General features: G+C 31.5%; 2 protein-coding genes across 3 annotated transcripts in view; both read left to right on the top strand.

Annotated features, from left to right (window-relative positions):
• The window catches only part of LOC111624653 (oligoribonuclease, mitochondrial-like), a 32,975-nt gene extending 21,930 nt beyond the window's left edge, over positions 1 to 11,045 (top strand). For both annotated transcript variants that reach the window (XM_023367559.1, XM_023367558.1), the window contains 3 exons: positions 9,776 to 9,996; positions 10,071 to 10,124; positions 10,202 to 11,045. In XM_023367559.1, the coding sequence (XP_023223327.1) occupies positions 9,776 to 9,996; positions 10,071 to 10,124; positions 10,202 to 10,268 (342 nt within the window). In that variant the 3' untranslated portion in view covers positions 10,269 to 11,045. The remainder of the gene's footprint in view (positions 1 to 9,775; positions 9,997 to 10,070; positions 10,125 to 10,201) is intronic.
• Positions 11,046 to 17,246: 6,201 nt separating this feature from the next.
• LOC111624675 (oligoribonuclease, mitochondrial-like) lies at positions 17,247 to 18,550 on the top strand. The gene is made up of 3 exons (XM_023367585.1): positions 17,247 to 17,501; positions 17,576 to 17,629; positions 17,707 to 18,550. Exons 1-3 carry the CDS (start codon positions 17,335 to 17,337, stop codon positions 17,771 to 17,773), a joined length of 288 nt encoding a protein of 95 aa, XP_023223353.1. The 5' UTR covers positions 17,247 to 17,334; the 3' UTR covers positions 17,774 to 18,550.

The following is an 18,550-nucleotide window of genomic DNA, read 5'->3' as shown; positions in this document are numbered from 1 at the left end:
ATGAAAGAATCAAAGTGCTGGATGTAGACCAAGCAAAGATTGATCCAAAATCAATAATAGCTGTTGTCATAAATATTGAGGAGGATGAATTTTGTCAACTTGACTTCAGTTTTCAGTTTTTGTGCCATTATACATTAGGAACCAATTTACATTGTGCAAAGAAAATTTTACCATTGAAGAAGTAGGAAAAGATGTTAATTTGCTAGCCACTTCCATATACTAACTTTCTTTGGAGGCCAAGGATTCAAAAAGTGCAATTGTTTAAAAAGTATTCAACAAAAAAATGTTTCTACATAATACGGATGCTGTATAATATTGATGTGTATAAAATCACTTTAATCTATAATGGTTGATCCACAGAAACTCCAGTTGGATGACTCAATACTTTATTATAACAATATTAACACAGATTGTACATATGCATTTTGGGCTGTTGTGACTTCACAGCACCTCTTCAGTGCTATTAAAGGATATTGGCATGATTAAAAAATCTTGGGGGTTTTATGTTCGTGCAAACCATCATTTTTATTGTGCAATTCTAAATGTTATAATAGTCAACCTTGTTGCAACAAGTAAATTTTTTCTATTGTCACAATTATTATTCATATAAATTTTGTTTAAAAATTATTATAAAATTTTTTTCTATTTTACCACAACCTAGTGTTTATTATAATCAGAGGTTGACACTTAGAAGTATTTTGTGTGCTGGTGGCCACTAGAATTTTTTTAAGGGGTTTAAAAGTTTCATCTTACAACAATCGTGTGACTGCAGGGTCAGTTCCACGTCATTGATACCGCATCAGGAAGACACCACTGTGTCCTTTCTGATTGAAACAGAAGCCATGATGGCTGTTTATTTAGGTTATCATTGGTTCACACGGATGATCGGATTCTGGATGGAGGAAGTCTAAGAGACAGCGTGGCAGAAGAAAAGCACTCAGAACTGTAGAATTTTGCTGGATGATAATTTAATTTAATCAAAAAAGACACAGACAATCAAAGACAAAGTCACAAATAAAAATTTCTCAAAATAATTTGTCACCAGAGAGACTTCACCAAAATCTACATTTAACAGTGCACTTATCAAGTGGATATAATGGTCTGAAATTCCCTAACTGGACAGGATGAAAACTCAAGATGTCTGTAAGACTGCCAGTTCCAACTTTTTGCTTTATTGTTTTAATTGGATATTTTATTATTATTATTATTTTTTTTAAGGAATATTTTAACTTGACAGCCTAGTAGCCTCTAAAGAAAGGTTAGGTCGTCGAAGGTGTTCTGGAACATGTGAATAGAATAAATGGTGGCTTCAAAAAATATTTTTGGACAGACTGTGTCTTTTATTTGGCCTCTTTGTGCTCTCTGAGCAGTAAGGGGCCTAAAACCACAAATAAAAAAAAAAAAACAAAAAGACTGTGTCTTTTTTGGTTAAAAACAAATACCTGTTTATTTGATAGAGGATATACATTTTGCCGTCAAGAGTCTTTATGCGAGAAAGTTTACAATAAACCACGTGTTGGTAAATACCTGAGGTTATTGAATTAACATTTGTTGAAAAGAAGTTGTCCAGACCCATCCAGTTGGAACATTCCAAATCTGGAGAGTTCGTCTTTGGTAGCAGATCTTTGGTTCAGACAGTTTGATATCTGAGAGGAAAATAAGTGATATCTTCATCTGGAGAGGCTAAGTAATATATCCATTAATGAAGTAGATATGTTCATAGGTGAAGTAGGTGATACACAAGACATGACTAGACCTTTTGAGGAACTGGCAATGACTGCCCAAATTGGCCATTCATCAGTATTTTATAACAGCAAACTCCAGACAGGAGATTAAAAGGTCACAGAAAACGTCATTTTTGATACTGAGAACGCTTTAAGAGGAAACTCTCAGGTGTGAAAGTTGACATGCATCTGCTACAGATAAAGTCAGCTTGAAGTTTCTATCAATATTTTGAATAATTTTGTTTTAATTTGTCTGGCTTCTCACAATTATATTAATTATAACTTATGAAAGTGGCCTATTGTGTATTGCTTTTATTGTAGGATTGTATAAAGAATTTTCATTTTTGATGTGTCAGTGTGTAAATTAACAACTATTTATAAACAATGAAAATCAGGAAAGTGATGAAGTTGACAACTAAGGTATGATGATATAGCAGTTGTTTAAAAAAATGTTCATACTATTGACTGTAAGAAATTCTGAATATGCATTTTCTTACATTGATAACTTAGATGAATACATTGACAAAACCATACTTATGAAGAATTGGTGTTTTTTCTTAACAGATTTTTGAAAAACTGCTTTTTTTAAATATCTCTGTAGTCTTTCTTCTTATAAGCATTGGCAATTACTTTGGCATTTCTGTGATTCTTTGAAAAAATTTATCTGAAAACAGAAACTGTAGTCTTACAATGAAATATTACCAAATCTATCTATATACTTACTTTCTTTGAAATTGATATTTTGTAATACAGTCATACCCTGACTTACGCTACCCTGACTTATGCGAACCCGGAGTTACGCGATTTTCAAATCTCGTTGATTCGTCTTTTGTTTGAGCGCCACACAACTCTCGATTATTCACTCCCCCCCACATTATTGTTCAGCTTAATGTTCGGACGTGTCGCGCAGAATCGACGCATAGCTACAATTTATTTTGTGTAATTTATTTCTGTTTGTTATATCTATGGAGACTTGAGAGTCTCTATGTGGTGATTTCTTGTAACCGTTAACGAACCAAAAGGTGAGATAAGATTAACGAAAACATTTATTAGCTTACATACATCCGACTTGGATTTTACACAAAAGGCATGTGCAATCGTGAACAATTGATGAAAAAAGTATACATTTATCAGATAATAAACAAAGACTCATTTTGTAAACAATTTACCTTTTGTATATAAAACTGACAAGATTACCTTTCAAATTATAAACAAACTCGATCCCAAGCGGTCTTTTGATTGTCGGACATACGAGTACAAAAGAAATGAACAGATGGCGCCTAACTTAAGCGCGGTTTACAATAACGAATATGATTAATCTTAACACACTACTATGTCATCCAAACGAAGTAGAACTGATTCTTCTGCATCAAACAAGAAAAGAAAAACTTTATCTTTGGAATGTAAAGTTAACATTATTAAAGACTTCGATACAAAAATGAAAATTTGTGAATTGGCAAAGAAGTTTGATCTACCGGAATCGACGGTCAGAACAATTATAAAAGGTAAAGAAAAAATTCTCGAAGCTGTAAAAAATGCTCAATCTTTAAATTCAAGCATCATTCGTAAACGTCACGGTATTATCGCTGAGATGGAAACAATGTTAAAATTATGGTGTGATAATCAAGTAAATGTGAAAAATTGTCCTGTTGATCAGAACACTGTGTGCTCTCAAGCTAAGCTGATTTTTGAGAGATTGAAAGAGGATGCTGGAGAGGTGGCTAAAGATGAAGAGTTTAAAACTAGTAACGGTTGGTTCAACCGATTCAAAAGTCGCTGTAATTGGCATAGCATTGCAGAAAGTGGAGAGGCGGCAAGTGCTGATAAAGAGGCTGCGTCTTACTATCCAGAGAAATTCAAAGCTATGATAGATGAAGGTGGCTATACCAGCCAAACCATATTCAACGTAGATGAGACTGGCCTGTTCTGGAAGAAGATGCCTAAAAGAACTTTTATCGCGCGTGAAGAGAAAACCTTTCCAGGTTTTAAGGCCGCCAAAGATCGATTGACGGTGATGGTTGGCGCGAATGCAGCTGGTGATTGTAAGTTAAAACCTCTCTTAGTTTATCGCTCGGAAAATCCAAGAGCATTGAAAAATAAATCTAAAGCTGGCTTGCCTGTGATTTGGAAGTCGAATCGTAAGGCTTGGGTGACAGCTTCCCTTTTTGAGGACTGGTTTGGTCATCACTTCATACCTGAAGTCGAACGTTATTGCCAATCTAAACAAATTTCATTTAAAGTGATGCTAATAATCGACAACGCACCAGGTCATCCCCCTGCAACTTTAACTAATTTTGACCCACGTGTGAAAGTTGTATTTTTGCCACCAAATACAACCAGCTTGCTTCAACCGATGGATCAGGGAGTCATCAAAACATTCAAAGCTTATTACACGAGACGATCGTTTGTATATCTGCATGAAGCTATGAGACAAAACAACGAGCTCTCTGTTAAAGACTTTTGGAAACAATTCAATGTTTTAGATGCAGTGAGAATCATTGGACAATCTTGGAATGAAGTTTCACAAAAATCTTTAAATGGCATCTGGAAAAAACTGTGTCCTTTTTTTTCACCACTGAAACTCAGGCGGAATCAGTGCCAGAGCCTGATGAAATTGGTAATGTGATTGAAGAAGTTGTCGATCTTGCCAGGCAAATAAATTTAGAAGTGGATAGTGATGACGTTCGAGAACTGCTGGATTCCCACAATCAGGAACTGACAATTGATGAGCTCATAGAAATGTGTGAGCAAGAGCAAGACATTGAAGAACTTGATTCTTTAGATCCAGTTCAATCAGAAGATCGAATGACGGTTGGAAAATTGACAGAAGGCCTCAGTTTTATTGAAAAGGGGTTACAAATTTTAGAAAATATAGACTCCAACGAAGAGCGCATTTCTTCTACAAAACGAGAAATAAAAAAAATTATTAGCGTGCTACGAGGAAATTTTGCGGGAGAAAAAAAAATCTTTGAGCCGTCAGACGAATTTGTTAGATTTTATGAAGCCTTCTACATCAAAATAACTTAGGTTTACGATTTTAATAATATAATTTGTTATACGTATGTATTATCTAAGATTTTATTAAACATTTTTTTTTCTAAATTATTGTTTTCTTTAGTCTCCGGTCCCAATTAAAAATAATTTGTATGTATTTATATGCAAAATTATACCCCGACTTACGCGAATTCGACTTATGCGGTTATTGCTCGGTCCCACCTATCGCGTAAGTCCGGGGTATGACTGTACTTGCTAAGATTAGTTTTTGGTTACTGTCAGCCTTTACAGGCAGTCCCACAGATTGACACTAATAAGAATCTGCTGTATTTCTTTTTTATACAAAACAAACAAATAATGATTGTATAAATTAACCATAATTACAAGAAAAAGGGATGATATTTTTTATGGTCTATTTACAATGCTTTGAAGGTCAGTTCTTTCTCTCATTACTCTTCTTTCAGCATTATTTCAAAATAATCTGGGATGGTAGAGAAGACTAATACCTCTCCCACTGAAATTGTCCTCTCACTTACTTTTAATATAGCAAAGAACTGATTGATTTATTTTTTTAATTTGTTTCTTATGGAAAAACAATTTCTGATCAGAAAAACTGTTATAAACTTAATCTTTTCTGTTAAAACTTGCTACAAATGATGAAAAATGATACTCCCAAGATATAAATTATATTGAGTATATTGAAAATATACTCAATATAANCGGCCAACGTTATTACTCGTGCGTTAACTTCTGTTAAGATCTTAGGGTCGTAGTCATATAGTTCCTTAATCTTTTCTGTTAAAACTTGCTACAAATGATGAAAAATGATACTCCCAAGATATAAATTATATTGAGTATATTGAAAATATACTCAATATAATTTGAAAATAACAACAGCATTTTTTTAAAGTTAAATTTTAAAATGTTTTTCATTCTACATACAGTATGCAGATGATATTCTGTTTTAAAGTACAGTGGAACCTTGGTATACGACCTTAATCCATTCCTGGTGTTTGGACTTGTACCGAATAGGACATATACCAAACCAACCTTTTCCGTAAGAAGTAATATAAAAATGATTAATCCATTCTCATGTAAAAAAAATGGCTGGCTTTAAACACCTCACTTTCCTCACTAGTCTCTGCTTGATTTTTCATGAGATCAGCATGTATCCTTTTAACTTTCTCGCAAATAATTTTTTCCGATACACTGTCACCGGCACACTGTTTTTCAGTTATCCAAAGCAAAAGCAATTTCTTGACATGATCTAATGTTTTCGATCTCTGTTTAGAAATTGATTTAACCCCTTTCGCAACGTTAGCAAATTTAATAATGTCTTTATTTTTCACAATTGTCGATATCGTCGTTCTCGGAATACGGAATGCAACAGTTAAATCTCGTTAAATCTCGAACATGCGTGCCACCTTCATATTTCTCAACAATCTCTTTTTTCAGTTCCGTTGTGATTCTAGTCATTTTTTTATTTTTCTGTTGCCCTTTTGCAATTCATGATTAATAAAAATAATAAAATGTTACTTACAAATTAAAATCAGAAGAAATTTAACAAAGTTATAAACCGTAGCACCGCGAACGTCTAGTCTAGTGTAGTACACCGATACTGCTACTTGTTCATAGATGGCGCGTATAATTGAATTAAGTCGTATACCGAACAAAAGTTGTATACCGAGCAAAATTTGTTTTGTCCAAACAGGACGTATTCTGAATTGGATGTATTCTAAAGCAGACGTATACCAAGGTTCCACTGTATATATTTTTAATTTGACTTTAAATTAGGCTGCAGTATGTTGACCTATTTCATATATTTTTTATTGTTTGACAATAATGTGTGTTAATTTTTATAGAACTAATATAGCATTTTATAATAGCAATTTTTTAATACAAATTTAGATTGCAACTTATACACTGGATGAACATCATTACTTAATCTTTTATATCTAGTAACCAAAAAGTATCTACTTTGTTAAACAAAATTTTATGCACCTTCAAATTTTGTTGTAAAAAATTTTAAACTTCTGTTCTAGATATGAGTATTTATCCTAGATTAATAGTTTTCTTGTTATTGATAAATTAATATGTTTTACCAAAATTTTTGCACTGAAAATTTGAAGTCTTGCAATACTGTAATGTTGAAATACTTGATAAAATTACAAATCAGATTTTAATTTAAAAACAGTTTTTTTATTGAATTGTATTGTAACAATTACAGATAAAAACACCTATACATTATTTTTGCTTGCTGTTAAATGATCTTCATGATAAATATCTACTTATAAATTCATTTTGCAGAATAATATAAGCATTTTTGTTTTGTCTTTGTCATTTCAAGAAACTTATCAAAGTTGTTCTACATGAAATATCCTGATAGCATGCCAGCTTTAGTATTACAAGAAAACCTGAAATGTAAATCATTAACTTGCATCTTAACATTATTAAATTTCCGTTTAGAAACGTAAAAGAAATCTGCATAGCAGTTATTGCCCACACCCATAGTGATAACTGTCAATGTAATGCGATTGATTTTTTTTTACATTTAAATTAATGGTAAGGAATACAGTAACTCTTAAACAGGAGAATAATTTGACTAGTTTAGTTTAAACTTCAGTCATAATATAGCAGTTGTAATGGCAAAAATAAGTTAAACAAACTATATTTAAAATAACTTTCAAATTATGTATAATTTTAGTCATATTTTCTAAGACATTTATGTATAAGTCTGATTTCAAATGCATTGTGTAAAGTTTTTAGGTAATTTTTATTTTCAAACAAAATTATAGGAAAAGCATATACAGTGGTGCCTCGTATAACGTACATAATCCGTTCCAGGTGCACGTCCGTTAAGTGAATAGTCCGTTATACGAAATGCATTTTCCCATAGAAATACATGTTAAAACATATAATTTGTTCCGCAGCATAAAATAACCGTACTGTACCATAAAAAAATGAAAATGGAGCAGTCACCAATTATGCCAGGTAGTCAGATGTTGTGAGGAGGAAGTGGAGGAACACTTTCTTCACACATTCATACAGATACAGACTTTTTACACATTGCAGCGGGTCTTTTTTTTTTTATTGTTTTTTAATCGGATTCAGATTCAGGAGAGGCTACTGGAGCTTGCGGGGTCAACTCCTCTTGTTCCATTCTTTGTTTTTTCCCTGCTGGCTTCTTAAAAACATGTCCAAGATGGTCTGTTTCTTTCTCTTCTTCAACACCTGTTGGAAATGAAGGGCAAGAGTGTCATTGTAGAGATCATTGATCCTGTTGGCCTCAGTTCTGTTTGGATAATGAGTGTTGGTAAACTCCTGAACCTCCCCCCATTCGACAAGGAAGTTTTTGTCAACTTTTACTTCTTCTGATGATTTCTTGCATTGTTTCAATTGAAATCACTTTTCTGTTTTTTAGAAGCCATGATTTGCACAACACTTGAATAAATGTAAATACCCTGCACTGTATTGATGTACCTAATAAACAAGGGAGCAAGCCTAATCCCAACGCTCTGTACTTCAGATATACTGATAATATATTCTAATAATACTAATATATTATAAAAATAACATACAGTAATACCCCGAACTTATGCGATAGGTGGGACCGAGCGATAACCGCGTAAGTCGGGGTATAATTTCTCAGTGTGTGTAAAATCCAAGTCGGATGTATGTAAGCTAATAAATGTTCTCGTTAATCTTATCTCGTCTTTTGATTCGTTCATTGTTACAAGAAATCACCACATAGAGTCTCTCGATTCTCTATGTGGTGTGGAGTCTCGAGATATAACAAACATAGAAATAAATAACACAAAATAAATTGTAGCTATGTGTCAATTCCGCACGACACGTCCGAACATGTAAGTTGAACAATAGTGTGAAGGGAATGAGTAATCAAGAGTTGTGTGGTGCTCAAACAAAAGACGAATCGACGAGATTTGAAAATTGCATAACTCCGTGTTCGCGTAAGTTGGGGTAGCGTAAGTCGAGGTATCACTGTATTGTCATTGGCAACAGCAAAAGAGTGGAAACATCATTCGCACTTGTTTGTAGAAGTCCATTAATCGCCTCACGTAACTGCCGAACGGAGTCCGTTGCTCAAGTCACGTAACAGCCAAACAGAAAGTCCGTTATTCGAGGCGTACGTTATACGAGGCACCACTGTAATTGTTTACATATATAGAAGAAAGAATAAGTAAAAATGATTTGTCATTTATGCTTATTAATTTATATGAAAATAAATTTAACATTTGATAATTCTTTGAAAAATTAGCATTTGAAAATATATGAAATACACTCCAAAATGCAGCTTTTTGAATACAGTAGAGCGTCGATTATCCGAAAGTCAATCCATCGAAAGAATTCCAGTTGGCAAATTTAAATTTTTGCCAGTGCTTTGGCGCTGCAATCTTTGGCTATGTCTTGGGCTACTCAAATATTTTACGTTTTTGACACTAAATTAACTTCTGAAGTATAATTTTTTATTGTTTTTATATTTTTCAATATATTTATTTTATTCGTACAAAATAAAAAATAATTTTTAACAATACAATAGTCTTCGTTAGGCTTAACATCGATGAAAATTCAACGTAAAGCGACACGCAATGGAGAAAAATGTCAAGATAGGATAAATTAATATATTTTTTCGTACATAATCGGTTATCCGAAACATGGATCTTCCGAACAACCCCACCAGTCCCCAATTGATTTGGATAATCAACGCTCTACTGTAGTATTTTTCTGGTGGCTGCAGTTCAAATTTATGCTAGTAAGATCAAAAGATTTATCAAAAGATTTGTTCTAGCTATTAAGTTTTGAACTTATTACTGAAAAATCAGAATGGAAACATTTAAAACAGTTTGTGGAATTAAATGATTTCTTTTTAATGACATTCTTAGCACAACTGAAAATACTAAAATTTATATTGCTATATATTACTATATCCAGTTTGTTAAATTCTGTATGATTCAGCTAATTCTATCAAATTAGTTTAGATCTTAAAAACATAAGAAAATTTTTTTTATATCTGATTATAATTATATATTACTTTTTAGTCAGGACTGACTGAGCAAAGTAGAAAAAGCGAAGTTACTCTTCAGGCCGCAGAGATGGCAGTTTTGTCTTTTGTTCGTCAACATACACCACCAGGCAAATGTCCATTGGCTGGGAATTCCATTCATGCAGATAAAAAATTTCTCGAAAAATTCATGCCTGAATTTATGAAGCATTTACACTATCGGATCGTTGATGTTAGTACAATCAAAGAATTGTGCAGGTTAGTCTTATTAAATTTTCAGTTGCTTTATTTGATAAAATGAATGTAAATAAAAGAGTAAATTATTTTGTTAGACGATGGTATCCTGAAGAGTATAAGGAAGGTTTAAGAAAAAAGGCTACACATCGGTTTGTACAATTTCATTAGCATAAAAAAGATTCTAGTATTTAACCATCAATTAATATATTATTTTTTTCATTTACAGGGCTCTGGAAGATATTATTGAAAGTATTAGTGAACTGAAATATTATAAGAAATCCATCTTTAAGTAAAGAGTTAAATTCATCTGTCAAATTTACCATATATCATAAATTTGTATATTAAATAAGCCCAGAATTAGCATCAGTGAGCTCATACCTGTCAACCAAGATCACCAATCTGGCAAACATTCAATTTAAAATTTTCATTTATCTTATTATCGTAGTCATGCTATATGAACTATTCACCTCTGCAAGACAAAGCTAAATTTCACATAATTTAAAAAACTGTTGCTTTTAATCATGCAAGAAAACATGAGTTATAATTTTCTTAGACAAACCAATATTATGTACTTGTATACTGATCATTATCAAAAATAATTAGAAATTTACATATAGTAATCCTCCAGTCATTTGGCTCTCATTCTTTTAAACCAGTTTTCAACTATAAATGGCACCATTTGCACTTAGTATGGTATACATTTCAAATGTGATTATTATTTTACAACATAGAATAAATATTATTGCAAACTTTAATTATTGTTTCATTATTTCCTTTGCAATCAGGATTTTCAGTTACAAACAAAAAATATTTTTTGAAGTACACTTCAATATAAATTTTAAATAATAGTTTTATAAGTTTTAAAAAATTTTTTAATTTAAATCCAAGGTCTGCATTGTACTTTTATTTTATTTATTGTTCTCATGAATTATGATAGCAACACAAAATGATTTAAATATAAAATTTTAGTACATATTATTTTTAATAGGACTTCATGACATTGCCTTTCTCAGAAGCCAATACAACAAAACATAACACAAGAAAAAAACAGAAAATAAAACATTAAAAAATTGTCAGAATAATCCTTGCAAGATCATCAAATAGATTTTTATTTTTTATATATAGAATTAGTCAGTCAAATACATTGCTACATACATTTGGTGGTGGTGATTGTATTTTTATAGTTTTTTTTAATATATATTGTGCTCTATGGGTTTGTTCTAATTTTTAAAAATATTTTTGTATAAATGTGTAATAGTTGAATGAATAAACAGCGGGTGGTTGGACAACAAACACTTTACTGAACAAACATAAAAAGAAGTGACAGAAAATAACGAATACCAATTGATTTTCCCTGGTCTTTGGGTAACAATTCAAAACCTTTCAGAGTGCAGGAGACATCAACATTGATGCTCAACCTGAAACCGATCAGATAGTATTCCTCCGAATCTTGAAACTCTCCCTTGTAATTCCAGCTTTTTGTTTACCTTTCTGACAAATAATTTTTTGTAGTCTTTGCGAGACTGTCAGACAGGCACTTGTTAAGTTTTGCGTAGGGGTTTATTTATGAAAGGTTTAACAGTTCCATTGGATATTTGTTAATGTTTTAATACCAAATTTTGAATTTCATCCAGGCCTTGCATTTAAATAATTTTTTGTGGGCTAGTTAATTTCTGTTCTCTGAATTCTTGTAAGTGCTTTTCTGAACTTTTTATTTAAAAAAGAAACTGATAATATTATGGAGCCTAAAAAGAGGAGTGTCAAGAACTGTGCTCACCATAGAAACCAAGTAAGAGATAATAGCCAAGGTAGAAAGTGGCACCAAGATGTCTGATGTTGCTAGGCAATATGGCTTGAACAGGTCTACAGTAGGCACAATCTTAGCTATGAAAGGATATATCAAGAAGTCTCAAGCTGCTAATGGAGTAATGAAAATCACATCTGAGAAATAAAGAGCATTTTAGAGCTCATAATGGAACCTGAAACTGATCTGATGACAGAAGAATTCCAAGAACTCTCAATGAAGACTACCAAGAAACTCAGCAAGATGTGTTTTCTTTTTGTTAAAGAGAAAGATGAGAGTTGACATCTGCTACTAAAGATCTTTTGAAGGAGTGGGAGGATGTCAGAACAATGATCATCCAAGTGACATCCAAACCAGAATAAGGTTAATTTCTCTACAATTATGATACTATTAATTACTTCTGAAAAATCCTGAAGAAAAGAGAAAAGCAATTGACATTGGACAGATTCTTTAACCCCCACAAATGGAAAAAACATGACTAATAAAAATGCAAGACTGCATATATATGTATTTTTACTATTACATATAAATAAACGTAGTAAAAAAGTATATATATTTTATTTTTTGGAGTCTCCAGAACGAATTAATCAAATTCCCATAACCGATTATCGATTTACCATAGGTTTTTAACAAACAAAGTCTTGGAACAGATTAAGTTTGTTAACCGATCACCCACTGTATTACTGATTTTTGTCACATTTGATTCTTCTAGTTTTTGGAAGTATGAAGGCCTCTGCTTCCCTCATGTTCTGTTCCATGTACTCCTGTAATGAATATCTTGTTTTTTCTTACAAGTTTAGTTGTTTTACAAACAATATAATCATCTTATATATGTATAATAGCTGAATATTTTTTTTTTCTGCTATACTATACAAATTCAATTCAAAACAAAAAAGCATGTTATTTAAGAATAGGCTCTCTTGTTTTTTTCTGAATTTGAAGTTTATTGCAAATTTTGGTACATTTCCCTATATTATAATTCTATATTCTACAGTGTCCCAAACATATAAATTGGTGAAAATTGTTTTAATATGAAATAGAACTGCCATTATGCTTAATGACTTCAAAAATGCAATTAGGCATTGATTTAATTGAATTTTGTTAGATTTCTAGATCTGTTTGAAACCAGCACTCAATGACTTCTTGTTTAAGCCCTGAAACAGTCATAAAATGCCTGTTATTAGCATAAATTTTTCGAGCAAGAATGCCCCACAAGTTCTCAATCGGATTAATGTCTGGGCTTTCTTGCCGGCCACTTCATAATTTGAATATTATGATACTCAAGCCACTTAGTTGTTGAGTGTAAACAATGAATACTGGCATCATCCAGTTGGAAAAGTCAATCAGGTCCTCCAGTTTTTTCTCCAATAGGTAATGAATTAGTTTTTAGGACTTCTTGATAACTTTTACATGTCTGTCTACCAGTTACAATTACTAAATTTGATAAAACTATTAAATCCAAAGCAGTTTCACACTATAACAGAACCACCCACCCTGTTGCTTGCTGAAAAACTCTGCTCTTCTTTCCTAATATCATGCCAGTAATTAGCCTGTCCAAATTAAATTTCTTTTCATAACTAAAAAGGACTGAGAGCCATTGGTCATTCCATAGCATGTGAGCTTTAGCCCACTACTGCATCTTGCCAATTTGTGTTTGTTAGTGTTGGTTTTTCATGAAGGCATCAAATTTCATATGTGGAGCTGTTGAAATTCTTCAATGAACAGTGCTTTTTGATATTTTTAATCCACTTTCACACAAAATTTGATAAACTGATTTATCCTGTTGTGATGCAAGAGGCACAATTCAATTACCATCCCTTTTAGATACAATTTTGAGCCTTCCTGATCGATGTTTAGAAGGTATTAGTGATGAGTGTTTCAAAATTTTATAAATTCCAGGAGTACATCTGTTCATTTCCTTGCAGTGTCTACCTTCTGCTTTTAATTTCCATATTCATGCAATTTCTTCCATACTAAACTCTCTTCCATGTGGAATTTTGGTAAGTTTAGATTCAATATTTTAATTACTACTTGACAACAAAGTAAATGTCATTTATTTTTATTTTTGTAATTTTAAGTTTATGTTTCAAATTTAACAATTCTGTTTTATTATCTATACTTTGGGACAGCCAAAAATATATTTTTGTTGTTAAATTATTAATATAATAATCTTTAATTTTGAAATTATCAAAAATCAGTGTAAAGTAATTTGCATATACAAATGAAATTATTTATATCTCTCTTAAATCCCTAAGAATTCTGTAAAGCAGTAAAATGTTGATTATATATACTCTTGGGACACACTGTAGCTTAGATTTTTTTATTTTATCATAAAACCAATCAAGCTATGTTTGTCCAAGAATAGACAACAATAATCCTATTCCTATGACTTGCAAGTTCAGCTTCAGCTTTTTCAATCTGGGTATCCATGTTAGTTGGTTTGATAAAAATATAGATTTTTTTAAAAGATGTACATTAATATAAGTAAATAATCAATGTAAAAATCAAGATAATATATTCCAAATTTGGTGTATTAAAGAAAAATATAGTCAATGTACACTAATAATTTTCATATCAATACCTTTATTTTGATACCTTCTATGCAAAACTACTTTGTACAGTACATGAAAATTTCCTGTATAGGTATATTTTACAAGGTTAAGAAACTATTCCTTCTCATTCTCAATAGACACTATTATGAACACGATAATTATGTACAGTACCTAAATCTTAGATTTTGCATTCTTTCTCAATTAAATTAGAAAACATATTTCCATATACATATTATTCTAAGTAAATATTACAAATTCTCTCTTAGAAATGAGTGTAATTATATGAGGGTCACTGAAATATTTGAGATACAGAACCATTTGTTTCTAGAAATAACTTACACATGTTAACCACAATGCCCATGCATTCAAATTAGCAATAGCTAATTGCAGTAATGGAACAGAAGGTAAAAACTGCAGCAACACCAAGTTATTGTGAAAGTACTATTAAGCAATAATTCTTTTTATTTTTTTAGTTGGATTAACTCAAGAACAAAAATTACTAGTAAGCTTATAATTAAAAGGTATCTATCTAATTTCTATAAATTAAAATTTGAAGATAATTCTTTTTATTTTTTTAGTTGGATTAACTCAAGAACAAAAATTACTAGTAAGCTTATAATTAAAAGGTATCTATCTTATTTCTATAAATTAAAATTTTGTATAATAACTAAGCTCCGTTTGAAATGTTCGGTAGGAGGTTGGAATCCAACGGAGGCCATTTCAATAGACAATGCAAGGAAAGAGTGGGAACTTTTTTAAAAAATTAAAAAAAAATCCTTGCATAGGTCACAAAAACAGAAACTGTTTTTCTCTTATTGTTTATTGTTTTGTTCGTTTCCTATTTATATACTGTATTTTCACGTTTATAAAATTTTAGTGTTTGCTGATACAGTTTTTCCGGCCAAGAATGTGTTTTGCCCTCCCACGAAGAACTCTCACTTCTAACTTCACGGTCTAGTTGGAACAGGTGAGCAAGAGTCGTTGTTAAACGGTGCGAACACGTTAAAATTGGGCTAGGCACGAATCGAGACTTCTAGGGCCTAGTTTCTCGCAGAAAAAAAAAAGTAATTTCCGGTCTGTTTGTCATTTTATTTATTATNAACACCTGTCGGAAATGAAGGGCAAGAGTGTCATTGTAGAGATCATTGATCCTGTTGGCCTCAGTTCTGTTTGGATAATGAGTGTTGGTAAACTCCTGAACCTCCCCCCATTCGACAAGGAAGTTTTTGTCAACTTTTACTTCTTCTGATGATTTCTTGCATTGTTTCAATTGAAATCACTTTTCTGTTTTTTAGAAGCCATGATTTGCACAACACTTGAATAAATGTAAATACCCTGCACTGTATTGATGTACCTAATAAACAAGGGAGCAAGCCTAATCCCAACGCTCTGTACTTCAGATATACTGATAATATATTCTAATAATACTAATATATTATAAAAATAACATACAGTAATACCCCGAACTTATGCGATAGGTGGGACCGAGCGATAACCGCGTAAGTCGGGGTATAATTTCTCAGTGTGTGTAAAATCCAAGTCGGATGTATGTAAGCTAATAAATGTTCTCGTTAATCTTATCTCGTCTTTTGATTCGTTCATTGTTACAAGAAATCACCACATAGAGTCTCTCGATTCTCTATGTGGTGTGGAGTCTCGAGATATAACAAACATAGAAATAAATAACACAAAATAAATTGTAGCTATGTGTCAATTCCGCACGACACGTCCGAACATGTAAGTTGAACAATAGTGTGAAGGGAATGAGTAATCAAGAGTTGTGTGGTGCTCAAACAAAAGACGAATCGACGAGATTTGAAAATTGCATAACTCCGTGTTCGCGTAAGTTGGGGTAGCGTAAGTCGAGGTATCACTGTATTGTCATTGGCAACAGCAAAAGAGTGGAAACATCATTCGCACTTGTTTGTAGAAGTCCATTAATCGCCTCACGTAACTGCTGAACGGAGTCCGTTGTCCGCAACCAGTCCATTGCTCAAGTCACGTAACAGCCAAACAGAAAGTCCGTTATTCGAGGCGTACGTTATACGAGGCACCACTGTAATTGTTTACATATATAGAAGAAAGAATAAGTAAAAATGATTTGTCATTTATGCTTATTAATTTATATGAAAATAAATTTAACATTTGATAATTCTTTGAAAAATTAGCATTTGAAAATATATGAAATACACTCCAAAATGCAGCTTTTTGAATACAGTAGAGCGTCGATTATCCGAAAGTCAATCCATCGAAAGAATTCCAGTTGGCAAATTTAAATTTTTGCCAGTGCTTTGGCGCTGCAATCTTTGGCTATGTCTTGGGCTACTCAAATATTTTACGTTTTTGACACTAAATTAACTTCTGAAGTATAATTTTTTATTGTTTTTATATTTTTCAATATATTTATTTTATTCGTACAAAATAAAAAATAATTTTTAACAATACAATAGTCTTCGTTAGGCTTAACATCGATGAAAATTCAACGTAAAGCGACACGCAATGGAGAAAAATGTCAAGATAGGATAAATTAATATATTTTTTCGTACATAATCGGTTATCCGAAACATGGATCTTCCGAACAACCCCACCAGTCCCCAATTGATTTGGATAATCAACGCTCTACTGTAGTATTTTTCTGGTGGCTGCAGTTCAAATTTATGCTAGTAAGATCAAAAGATTTATCAAAAGATTTGTTCTAGCTATTAAGTTTTGAACTTATTACTGAAAAATCAGAATGGAAACATTTAAAACAGTTTGTGGAATTAAATGATTTCTTTTTAATGACATTCTTAGCACAACTGAAAATACTAAAATTTATATTGCTATATATTACTATATCCAGTTTGTTAAATTCTGTATGATTCAGCTAATTCTATCAAATTAGTTTAGATCTTAAAAACATAAGAAAATTTTTTTTATATCTGATTATAATTATATATTACTTTTTAGTCAGGACTGACTGAGCAAAGTAGAAAAAGCGAAGTTACTCTTCAGGCCGCAGAGATGGCAGTTTTGTCTTTTGTTCGTCAACATACACCACCAGGCAAATGTCCATTGGCTGGGAATTCCATTCATGCAGATAAAAAATTTCTCGAAAAATTCATGCCTGAATTTATGAAGCATTTACACTATCGGATCGTTGATGTTAGTACAATCAAAGAATTGTGCAGGTTAGTCTTATTAAATTTTCAGTTGCTTTATTTGATAAAATGAATGTAAATAAAAGAGTAAATTATTTTGTTAGACGATGGTATCCTGAAGAGTATAAGGAAGGTTTAAGAAAAAAGGCTACACATCGGTTTGTACAATTTCATTAGCATAAAAAAGATTCTAGTATTTAACCATCAATTAATATATTATTTTTTTCATTTACAGGGCTCTGGAAGATATTATTGAAAGTATTAGTGAACTGAAATATTATAAGAAATCCATCTTTAAGTAAAGAGTTAAATTCATCTGTCAAATTTACCATATATCATAAATTTGTATATTAAATAAGCCCAGAATTAGCATCAGTGAGCTCATACCTGTCAACCAAGATCACCAATCTGGCAAACATTCAATTTAAAATTTTCATTTATCTTATTATCGTAGTCATGCTATATGAACTATTCACCTCTGCAAGACAAAGCTAAATTTCACATAATTTAAAAAACTGTTGCTTTTAATCATGCAAGAAAACATGAGTTATAATTTTCTTAGACAAACCAATATTATGTACTTGTATACTGATCATTATCAAAAATAATTAGAAATTTACATATAGTAATCCTCCAGTCATTTGGCTCTCATTCTTTTAAACCAGTTTTCAACTATAAATGGCACCATTTGCACTTAGTATGGTATACATTTCAAATGTGATTATTATTTTACAACATAGAATAAATATTATTGCAAACTTTAATTATTGTTTCATTATTTCCTTTGCAATCAGGATTTTCAGTTACAAACAAAAAATATTTTTTGAAGTACACTTCAATATAAATTTTAAATAATAGTTTTATAAGTTTTAAAAAATTTTTTAATTTAAATCCAAGGTCTGCATTGTACTTTTATTTTATTTATTGTTCTCATGAATTATGATAGCAACACAAAATGATTTAAATATAAAATTTTAGTACATATTATTTTTAATAGGACTTCATGACATTGCCTTTCTCAGAAGCCAATACAACAAAACATAACACAAGAAAAAAACAGAAAATAAAACATTAAAAAA

The sequence above is a fragment of the Centruroides sculpturatus genome, unplaced genomic scaffold (genome assembly GCF_000671375.1).
Source record: "Centruroides sculpturatus isolate CEXI.00-Female unplaced genomic scaffold, Cexi_2.0 scaffold263, whole genome shotgun sequence".
NCBI classification, from domain to species: domain Eukaryota; kingdom Metazoa; phylum Arthropoda; class Arachnida; order Scorpiones; family Buthidae; genus Centruroides; species Centruroides sculpturatus.
This window is presented reverse-complemented; position numbering and strand designations above follow the sequence as displayed.

Coding starts and splice junctions, on each gene's coding strand:
- LOC111624675 (XM_023367585.1), top strand. CDS start 17,335: ATGGCAGTTTTGTCTTTTGTTCGTCAACATACACCACCAGGCAAATGT. Junction 17,502..17,575: donor ACAATCAAAGAATTGTGCAG/GTTAGTCTTATT, acceptor TTATTTTGTTAG/ACGATGGTATCCTGAAGAGT. Junction 17,630..17,706: donor AGAAAAAAGGCTACACATCG/GTTTGTACAATT, acceptor TTTCATTTACAG/GGCTCTGGAAGATATTATTG.